The sequence below is a fragment of the Mirounga angustirostris genome, unplaced genomic scaffold (genome assembly GCF_029215605.1).
Source record: "Mirounga angustirostris isolate CCGP_5_RB_7025 unplaced genomic scaffold, mMirAng1.0.hap1 SCAF_13, whole genome shotgun sequence".
Lineage (NCBI taxonomy): Eukaryota > Metazoa > Chordata > Mammalia > Carnivora > Phocidae > Mirounga > Mirounga angustirostris.
Genome location: NW_026991721.1, coordinates 86,080,252 through 86,091,537, shown reverse-complemented (window position 1 = coordinate 86,091,537; position 11,286 = coordinate 86,080,252). Strand labels below are relative to the sequence as shown.

Below are 11,286 nucleotides of genomic sequence, written 5' to 3'. Positions count from 1 at the left end.
TTTTTTTTTTTTTTTCTTTCCAATTGACTCGGATCTCCTCTGGATTTTTTTTTTCCTCCTTCCCCGGGTGGACTCTTAAATAAAAGTGAAAAAGTCCAAAGCGTGGTCTGGAGAGCGTGGAAAAGGTAACCTGTCTTGGAGGTTGGGGAGAAGGGAGTCAGGCCGAGAGCGCCCGGGGGTGGGGTGGGGTCCCCTCGCTGCGCCTGGACTCCTGAGGCTGCCCCAACTGGAGCGTTCGGCGGCACTGCGGGGGGACGGGGGGAGGTCTCCGGATGGCGGGGACCGACAAGGCGGGCCGAGGGCCGGCTGGCCTCCTGGCCGGGTGGGGATGGTGGTCCCGAGCGCTGACCCCGGGGGCTCACCCGGGGGGAAGTCTGAGTCTGTGCGGCGATCTTGCGTGCTGCGCTTTGGAGACCTGCGGACCAGCGTGGAGGGAACGTCCTGCGGTAGTGTAGGTTTCTCGGCGCTCGGAGTAGCACTGCATAGGCGGCTCTGGCCGAGCGCCGGGACTTGGGCCATCCGGTCCAGGTAAAGTGCGAGGGGTCTGACCCTAGAAGGCGCGGATAGGTGGCCTAGGGTGCCGCCGGTCCCGGCCCCGGGAGGGCGCCGGGAGCTCTCCAGGAGCAAAGGGCCGAGGCGCGCTGTCCGGGGGCGCCCTTCTGCTAACAATGCGCTGGGAGCCTAGTCCGCGCCCCCGACGGTGGGATCCTTCCGAAACCGCCCCGAGTCCGCGTCGACCGGTGAATCGCTCCGAGTCTGCCGCCCCTCGGCAGCCCAGGGCCCGAGTGGAAAAATTCCCACTGGATGCATTTTTTTAATGGTTGGTTTGCGTCGGTCTGCGTCCCGATCTTCCCGGGCAGTAGGCTCCAGGTTATCCCCAGCCCGAGTAAACTCTCCCCCCCGCCCCCCCAATAAGTTTGACTCCGGCTGGAAAAAGCATTAATGAACGTATCTGTGGGAAGAAACGGAAAGTGAATGAGTCAGGAGGGCCACCTTCGGGCCAAAGGCCCCGGGAAAAGGAAGGAGGCCAGAAAGACATTTGGTTTTGGACTTTTGGGGAAGGGGGTGGGGGTGCAGACTGCGGGAATCAGGGCGCGGGCGCCGGGCGTGGACCCCGGCATTGTTCCCAGCTCGCTCTTATCTCCCAGGAGCAAGTATCCTGTGTGCGCAGCGCATGAATGTATCTGGGCATCTCCGGGTATATTTATATAGTGTGTGTGATGCGAAAAGCAGGACCAGCAGAGGGGAGGAAGAGGGGGTGTGGGGGGAGGGAAGACGAGGGAGAGCAGAGGGGAGAGGAGAGGAGAGCGCGAGACAGAGAGAGAGAGAGAGAGAGAGAGAGAGAGAGAGAGAGAGATAGGACTTCCTCCCCGATTCGCAAAGTGAAGTCACTTCCCAAAATTAGCTGAAAAAAAGTTTCATCCGGTTAACTGTCTCTTTTTCGCTCCGCTACAACAACAAACGTGCACAGGGGAGCGAGGGCAGGGCGCTCGTGGGGGGCACGCAGGGAGGGCCCAGGGCGCCAGGGAGGCCGCGCCGGGCTAATCCGAAGGGGCTGCGAGGTCAGGCTGTAACCGGGTCAATGTGTGGAATATTGGGGGGCTCGGCTGCAGACTTGGCCAAATGGACGGGACTATTAAGGTAAGCGATGGGACAGTGGGCGCGGGAGCGGCGGGGCCGGCCGGGGCGGCGAGGCAGCGGGCAGGCTTGGCGCGGGGCGCCGGGGTCCCGGAAGACGTGGCCACTCTCCCTTCCTTCCGTGCCCCGGCTTCGCGCCGTCTGCTCCCGCGCTCGGGTGGCGACTCTCACTCGCGGGGGCGACCCTCCGGGCTCACCACAGACAGCGATCTCCCCCGCACCCCTTGTCGCAAAGCCGCGTCCGGCCCCCCACCTACGCGCTGCGGGCCGGGCTGCGGGCGGGGGTCCGCGGGAAACCTAGGGACCTCGGGCGCGGATCCAAGCCTGGGGCCGGACACCTCCGGGTCCACCACTCCCACCCGGCAAGCTGGGCGCCTTGGCCCCGGCGCTGGGCACTCGCCTGGCGGCCGGCTTCCTCTTACCCGAGGCCGAGGGCGACGGGGGAGGGAGCGGCAGCCGCCACCCGCTCGGGTCCCCCGGCCTGGAGGGCCCTGGGGCGGGCAAATGGACGGGTTGCAGGAGGCTCGGGGTGCAAGTGAGTGTGCTTGGGGGTCTGTCTGAGCGGGCTCCTCGGATGGAAGTCCCTGTTTACATGTCAGCGCGGGCTGGTTTCCCTTCCTCTGGGTACTTGTGTTGCTGAGCTCTCGGCGCTTCAGAGCGGCCGGCTTCCCGGGACTGACGGGCCGGCCTCTGCGCTCCGCGGGCCGGGGATCTCTCTGCAGCCTCGGTCGGCGCCGCTGCCCCGCGCCCGGCCCCGGCTCTCCGCGCCCGGCCCCGGCTCTTCGCGCCCAGGCGTGCGCAGGCTCCAGCGCAAGGACACCACCGTCCTCCCCAAGAGGGTCCCGCGCCCTGCAGAGCCGCTTCTCCTGCGGTGGCCGGGTCTGAGCCGACGGCCCCGGCGACCGCCCTGCCAAATCCACCCCCCCTACCCCGCCCTCACCCCACACCTCACGCCAGGCTCTAAGTTGCAAAATGCAGCCCAGAGGGATGGATGAGGGTCTGGGTTTCGTGTTAGACTTCAGGAGTGTTGATTGCCTTCTCCTTCTGGAAGCGGGAAGTGGGGCCGGGAGCCGAGAGGAGGGGCACCCCCTAAAGTGACTGACCTTAGAGGACCGAGAGGAATGAATGGGACCTGGGGTCGGCTTCCAGGCTGTCCCGCAACATCAAGCAGGAGTCAGTCTGGAAAAACTATTAGGCTGGTGAGGTGGGGAGTGGCAGAACCCGCCATTCCCCAGAACCCAAAGGAATCAACTCCTCACTCAGGGCTGAGTTAAGAGGAGAGGAAGATGTTGTGCTTGGAGAATTTAGGAGATTTTTATCATTTGGGTGAAGTAGTGGTTTTTATTTTCTAAGGTTTTTTTCTGAAAGTTTGAAACATGCTGACTGAGGTAAAAGGCACCAACAGAAGGAACTTGAAAATCTGGAGATGAGATAACTGATTGTACTGAGTTAAGGGGAGCCAGTGCGAGTCTGGGTTCGTCCAGTTTAAAGTGTGTGGGGGTGAGGAGTGTTCCTATGGCGAGGGTGGAGGTGGCCATCGGTCATTTATGCTTGTTTCTCTTCACGCTGGTGTGTGCCTGCAAGTGTTTGTGTATCCCTGGTTTGGTAAAAAGGATGCTCGACTCTAGAAAACTCCCCTCATTAGGACACTTACCACTTACCCAGAGGCAGTCCCTCTGATCCGGAAGGGTGGTAAGATGGCTCCGGGGTCTTGATGTGGACACCCTAAGGAGAAGTGAAGCAATATCTCCATGATGCTCAGACCTCTAAGGCCCTGAGCAAATGGAGGAAGCTGTGGTCTGTGTACCCAGGATGTGCTAACCTCTTTAGAGACACACACAAGGATTGGCATGGCAGGCAGTGAGAACAGGCTTAGGAGAGGCCCCTGGTCCTTCACGCTAAGGATGGAGGTGAAGGTCTTCTTTTTCAGGTGGGTGGTGGGAGCCTCTGAGTCCCTCCAAACCCTCCTCAGGAGCACCTTCGTCTCTCATCCAGGTGACCTGGTTCTGCAGACCCACCCACAGTGAGAGTAGTGGCTTCTCAAGTCCTGAGAAGGGACTGCAGTCCCCAAAATGCTGAAGGATTGAGTTGTTAGTGTATACTTCAGTATTTAAATTGTGTGAAAGCCACACAATTTCCTGTTCCTGTGTGACCTTTGGATCTTGAGGTTCCTAGACCCTATTCCTGCAAGGGTTCAAACGCTGTGTTTGGAGGGCACAGTGGACAAGGGGAGGCCAGTGGATTTCTAGCCTCCATGTGAGAATGCACAGTCCATTGAACCTGTTTGAACTTCAAAATCTTTGTACAAATGAGACAGTGGGACTAAATTACCTCTACAGCATATCTTTCCAATCTTCTGTTCCTAAAATATCATGTTTATATGAATTTCTAAGGACCTGTACTTGCATGTCCACGAAATCCAGTTCTATACAGATTGAGGTCTGTAGACAGAAATCTAGAATGTGTGTCTCCAGTTTGAGTGACCTTGACAAATCATCTTTGAGTAATTCTGGAATGTGATTTTTATGCACCTGCATGTTTCTTCCTCAAATATAAGGCATGTCTATATTTCAAAATACGTGGGTCTCCACACTGCGGAGGTATTTGGTCCAGGATGCCAGGGAAGTCTGGATTGCTTTGCAGAAGGTTTTTATTCTGTGCATAATTTGCACAACTCATTTTGATTTCAAAATCTTAATCTTGCTGCCCTTGTTATAAGTCCTTCCGTGTCATGTTCTCTCCTCCTTTCCAAGAATGTCTCCTGGGAAGGCTCTGAGCATCACGTTGGGAATACCAAAATTTTCAGGAGCCGTTTCACTCTTCTTTGGCCACAGACAAGTTAACCTGCGATATTAAACAACACCTACCCCACCCCTGCTCCCCACAGTTGATATTATCAGTGTTGAAAATCACGTGATCCTGGTTGCTGCTTAAGAGATGACCTGGTTTCAAAACCTGCATCTTAGTTCTAGGCAGTCTTCCATTGAATCTAGTTACTCCATCTATGAAAGCTTGATTCAATGCACATGGTACCATTAAAGACGGGGAAACAATCAGAGAAGATGCAAACGTGGTGAATGAAACAGGGAAATGCACAGCGGACTCGAAGTCAGAAAGCCTGAGTTCATTCAGAGCTGCTACTTAGTTGCCGTGTGCCCTATAGCAAGGCCCTTCAGCTCCTTAAATGTCAGTTTTCTCATCTGTAAAATGGGGCCAAAATACCCCCTTGCCAGAAATCACAGTGAGGATTAAATAAAGTCTGGTACCTTAGTGGAATGCACATTCGTTGAATTTCTCCTTGGGGATAGGGGCTTGTGGGGATCGATTGGTCAGAACATTAGATCACAGGTCTGGATGTCCCATAATATATGTTTTATTAATTCAACCAATATTGATTATGTGCCTATTATGTTCCAAGGCTCTGCTTTCTGTGTTGAGAAGAAAGCAGGTTATCAAAACCCTGCTAGAACGTATACTCTTGTAGAGGGGGCAGACACCTAAGTAAATAATTGTGTGTCCAGGGCTGATGCACCTCCTGAAGAGCAAGGAGGCAGGTTATGGGATAAAAGGTGATGTGGTTCTGTCAGCCCCGATGACCAGGGAGGATGCTTCAGATAAACTCAAAATGGAGCAGAGATACTATCAGTCTTCATCCTTTGCCTTGGGAAATGGCAGTACTCTTCAAACCCCTAAATGATGGGAGAACAAAATCGGAAGGTAGGTGGAGGTCCCCGCTGGGTTCTGTAAGTCAGTAGAGAGTGTGTGTGGCAGACGAGGCCAGGAGGGTAGGTTATGGCAGACAGGACAGTGCTTTCCAGTCAGGAAACTTCCGGATGGTATCTGAGTAGAAACCAGCAGAGTGAGGAACACTGGGAACAAAGACTCTACGTCTGTCCTCAAAAAAGGATGCTGCCTTGACTTTGAAGAGTGAATTGCCTCCCCCTTCACCAACACCACCTTTTAACCCTCCTATGGCCTGGCGTCATGAGAACTCCAGGAAAGACAGCACTTTGTCAGTTTCTCTGTCCCCATGACCACATAGAATTGCTTCCCTCAGTTAGTTACCAAATGGTGAATCCTCTTTCCTTGGCGAATAAATCCCACAAAAATCTTCCTTCCACTTCTCCTTCCATTCAAAGTCAAGTTCATAGGTTTGCAACTTGAGAACTTTCGAGATTATTGAACTCAATATTCTCATTTTGTGGGTGGGGAAACTGAGGCCCAGTTATTTAATGAATGACCTAAGATCACACAGCTAACTATTGACAAAGTCAAGAGGAGAATTCAGGGATCCTAACCCTCAGGCTAGTGTTCTTTCCACCATACCGTGAAGATTTCATTTGCTTTCATTACAATACCAGGAATTATAGAATCCTGGAGATCATGTGTATGAGAGACAGAGGCAGAGAGAGAGAAAGACAGAGAGAGAAGACTTTAAAAGAAAAACCATGAGGAATCTGGCACTTTGAACTAAAGACATATCTGTTATTTAATGAAAAATATATTCTTACCATCCTGAATTATGTCCATACTTAAAAAAAAAATTCCAAATTCTCAAATAGGATTTTTACATGGCTGTTTTCCAAAATAAATCCTACTTTTCCTATAGACAAACAAGGTCTCTGTTACCAGGAGACAACAAAAAAATAGAGGATTTTGCTTAAATAGCCAATAGGTCTCTCCACAGACTGGGGGAAGGTGGGCTGAATTCCTATTTCAGTTCCTTTAATAACGAATATTTGATGATTTAAGCAAAATATATTCAGTGCATTATAATATAACTTATAGACCCATCTTTCAGACTGTGTAGTAAGTAGGTCTTAAATAACAACTGCATTAAATAAGATTTCAGATTTCAATGTCTGCTTCTGTTTGGAGTTAACCAGTTAACTTGGCATTTGGTTTTAAAAAGTGATTGATTTAAACCAAGTCTATTTTCTAGAACTGTAACATTAGTCTAATGCTAGTATTGAGTTGTCCCAGCAAAAAAAAAAAAAAAAAAAAAAATTAGGAAAAATTTTATGATGATGAATCACCAGGCAGGATTTCTAATGGACTGAGGCCTTTATCTTACCTCCAACTTCAAAAATATCCTCAAATTGTTAAGTCAATACTCAGGCCATCCTATTCGTCTCTGAAAGAAGTCTTATTCTATCCGAAGCTTGATAGACAGGTTTTCAGATTAGGGACCAACTGTCTAGGGTGAGAATTTGAAAATCTACTATTTTCATTCATTTTAGACGATTAGCTACATTATGTAGGTCTAGAATAATGTTTTTGTTTTATTTTGTTTTAAATAACATGACTTTCTTTTTTTTTGGCCTGTGTTTAAAACAGTCTTTCTATCTTTGGCTTGTTGTTTTGTGACAAATTGAGAAGGCTAAAGGACACTGGTCACTATGTACACACACACACACACACTCACAATCTCACAAAATCATCAACCAGAATAACAGCTTTTCTAGTAACCTCAGATCTGTGCAGGTGTATTTTCCTTGCGGAAGACTATACTCTGCTTCATTTTCTGTCGCTTTCATGACTTCTATCTACAGTGCTCATCCCATTCATGAATCAGTTCATCGGTGGGATGGTACTACTAAGTGATGTCACTCTGATTCTTCTACTGACCTCCTAGACCCAACAGCAGTAGCCTATGTACTCTGACGTGTTTGCCAGAGGCAATGGGTGGGGTTTTGCTTATCCCCATATTGTCACCCTGAGCGCTGATATCGTGGAAGTCTGACAGGATTAGACAGTCCCTATTCTGTGTGAAGCTGGTTGGCTCTATGGGGATCTACAACCTTAGCCTCTTTGGCATCATAAACGCATGCCAGCCATATTAATGCAAGTCAGCAACCTTGTAAATCAGTAAGGTCTTTTGCGTGACTGTAATGCAGGGTCAAGATAAATGCCAGTGGTATAAGAACTGCTGTTCTGGAGACAGAGCAGGAGGATAAGCCGGGGTGTGCACTGCTGAATGCACTAAGTGTTCCGCTAGCCACAAGGAAGGAAAGAGCAAGTTCAACTGGAGAGACACAGGAAGACATAACACCAATAGTTATTTATATGGTCCCTTCTATTTACAAAGCACTTTTGCATAAACCCTCATCATTAATCCTCACAACAGCCCCGTGGGAGATAATACCATCTCATCTGTCCCTCCATTTTGGATGAGAGAAAAGTTCAGGGAGGTTAGGTAAGTTATCTAAGATGACAGCTAATCGATGACAGAGTTGGGTTTCGAGCCCGGGGTTTCTGATTCCAGAATACTTGCTTTTTCTATACACACAGCCTCTTGGCATAGGTGTGACCTGGACCTTGGCTATGAAGGATGGGCAGGACTTGCACAAGAAGATAGGGTTCAGGGGCTTTCTCAGAAATCAGAATACTTTGGTGAGGTGGTGGGTGGAGGGATGCATATGACGGAAAAGGTAGGAGTGGAAAGATTGGATGGAATTGGATTCTGGAGGACCTTCAATACCATAACAAAGAATTGAGGTCTAGAAAGGAGGAATCACAAACTTTTGAAGAGAAGGATAACCAACACAGCTGTACAAATCTCTTAGGAACGGCACCCTTCTTGTCCACACCCAACTCCTTAGGAAATCAAGAAAGGAGTGACTCCATCATTTGTCAGAATCCACAAGAAGTGAATAGTCGACAGGATTCGACTGCCAGTGATAGGCCAGGCAACCAGACCATGCTCTCAGCTGTCTTTAAAGACACCTGTTTATTAAATATGGAGTCAGGGGAAGGAGAAGAGACTCTATTTCACCAGAGCTCATAAAAATGTGATTTTTCCCTTCACTCATTTAAATGTGTCCTCTGTCTCTGTGTTCTAGAGGTTACACCACAAGCCATCTTTTCAATTGGGCAGTCTATCCTGGGGTACAACTTTAGTTTAGTTCCTTTTGAGAATGAGTCAGCAGATAGTAATTGAGAAGAGACAAAAGGAAAGGTTGTTTCCCTGAGACTCAAATCAAATTTCGATAGAAAGTCAAACAGGCCTGATAGACTGTCGTAGTTCGGGTGTGCCCATCACCTCTTGCTGAAATTTCACCTCCTGCTGAAATTTCACCCAAGCACACCACAAACTCAGATATTACCATCATTCCAAACAGGATCAGAGATTAAGTGTTCAGATGCATTTCCAGATCACTCAGTCCCACTTTACGGCAGTTTCCGAGTCACTTATACCTACAAAAATGAACCAGAATGCCAACATATTTAAGATAGTTCCCATCTTTGGGAAACAAGGTACCTGCCATTTAGTTCATGATCAAAATCCCAGAACATGTACATTTTTCAAGTTACCTCCTAGAGAATGTAGACTTGAAAACTGAAATGTTTTAGCAAGAGCAGGGCCCATTTATGTGTCCAAGGTAATGCAAGACCTACGTCACATCGCAGTGCACACATGCAGGAGGCCAGAATTACAGGTGCCATGGGAGCTCTAACCCTGCGTTTCTAGACACATGTGGGTTTCACCGTCTCCTGGAATCTAACATTCCAGTAGCAGACTTGTTGGGTCTGGATATATGGGTATTCATTGATTTTAGGTGTGAAGGGGTCTGAGAATAAACAGTTTTGTACTATTGTTCATGTAGCAGAAATGTGACAACAGTTATTATTATAAAATTACTCAGCTTTCGAGTTGTCTTTAAGTTAATGCTGTTACCATCTGGGTAAATGCATAGAGTTAAATCTAAATTCTTATGCCTGAAGAGTCATTTTGCCTTTAGGCATTCATCACTTAATTCATACTCATTCATTTATTCATTCAACCCCAAATTGAATGATACAGCCAGGCACAGTTCCCAAGAGAACTCCGTGTACATGAACAAGAACAAGATGCCTATAGTATTTCTTCTGAACTTCTAGAGAATAGAGCTTTCTCTGCTTTTGGATTTTAAGCTCTGACTATTGGAGATTCCAAAAGCAGCAATACTCATTGGGTGAATCTTTATTTGTGGCTTTTTACTATAAAGAAATGTAGGAACATTTTTCCCAAGGATAACATCCAGCTTATAATTTCCATCGCCCCTTCACTCTTGGTGATACTAGTCTGTTGTATGGACATTTTTGAAAAACCAGGGCTTCAGCCAAGGAAAGGACTTCTTATTCTCCCTTTCTCAGCTGTAGGTCCTCTACATATATATTTTAACACAGAGAAAAATACCATAAATCAAGTGCAAAGATAAAAGAGAAACTGAGGAAGAATATTTCTAGGGATTAAAACAAAAAGCAAATGTCCCAGGATACTAGGTTTCTTACAAGTTAATAAGAAAAAGGTAGAACAGTTAGCAGAAAAGTAGGCAAAAATGCTATGATAGGCAATGCTAGAAAAAGAAATACAAATGGCCAATAGACATATGAAAAGAATTTCAAGCATGTGCCTAATGATATTCAAATGAAAATCATGAAATTCCCACATTTATCACCTATGAGTGCAGTATAACAAAGATTAAAACAGCTTAATAATGCCTCATGTTAGAGTAAGCAGAAATGTCACTGCCTTACCTTATGGGTGGGAGTCTAGCTTGGTACAGTCATTCTGGAGGACACATCAATTGGAAACATCGATTGAGATGTTAAATATTCACAGAAATTCGATATCAAGTCCAATTTCTAAAAATTTAGCTTACAGACATGGTCAGTCACATATGAAATACGTATGCACATGATGTTTATTGTACCATCGTAATGGCAAAAACTGGAAAGAATTCTAAATATCCATCAACAGGGGACTTGTTAAATACATTATGGATGATGCTTATAAGAAAATACCATGCAACTATTCTGTGGAATAAAATCAATTGTCTATACACCCTGATTTAGAAAGTTCCCTAGGGTATATTGTCACATGGAAAAAAGCAAGTTACAAAATGTGTGGTCCCATTTTTGTAAAAAAAAAAAAAAAAAATTGAAAATGCACACATATGCATGGTTATGCATTGACAATTTCTAGAAGAATATACAAGAGGCTATTAACAGTGGTTGCCTCTGGGCAGAGAGAAATAGACTTTTATTTTTCACACTATAAACTTAGGTAGTCTTTGATTTTTTTTAATCACTAGTATATATTACTTTTATAAATTTTTAAAAAGTGGACATAAAAAATAAAGAAGGACTTTAGAAACAAATTTGTAAAAAATGGCCTGAGCACCAACATTCTAACCCAAATGTGCTGATCTCAGACACTTTTGGGTCCCACTTTGTAATAAATACAGAGAAAAATTGTCCAGCCTAGGATCCAGAGACCTGAATTCCAGCCCAGCTCTGCCATAAATGAGCAATGGGGTCTTAGGGCAAGTCACTTCAGTCCTTCAGAATTCATGTAAAATTTCTCATGCTAAATGTCTTCTGGTGTATACAGTAAGGGTATAATTTCAAATTTTCCTTTCAGCTTCCATGCTCATAAAACTCTGATCGCTGGCAGTCTTTAAAGACATTTCTTATTTGGGGGCACGGATGACTAAGCCTTTCATAGACATTCTATCTGGGCCCATGTGGCTCTTCCCCACAATCTTGGGGCTGAATTCTAGAGTGATCTTTGAGGCCAGTTGAAGCCTGGGGCTCTTAGGAGGTGCTTTGTGACTTTCTGTGAGCTGGTTGTTTTTATTACCAAGTGACACTGGAGCTGTGCTA

The 11,286-nt window shown here is 47.1% G+C and overlaps 1 protein-coding gene across 7 annotated transcripts in view; it reads left to right on the top strand.

The window, feature by feature from the left end:
* The window catches only part of FLI1 (Fli-1 proto-oncogene, ETS transcription factor), a 122,811-nt gene that overhangs the window by 7,330 nt on the left and 104,195 nt on the right, over nt 1-11,286 (top strand). The window contains exon 1 of one of the 7 annotated variants that reach the window (XM_045894703.3): nt 5-125. The exons of 4 other annotated variants lie outside the window; for them this stretch is intronic. Coding sequence is in view for 2 of the 3 variants with exons in the window: in XM_064577236.1 (XP_064433306.1) it covers nt 1,583-1,641 (59 nt within the window). In the remaining variant the exon portion in view is untranslated. Of the gene's footprint in view, nt 1-4; nt 126-1,432; nt 1,642-11,286 lie in introns of those variants that run through there. 2 more of the 7 variants (XM_064577236.1, XM_045894702.3) reach the window with 2 other exon arrangements.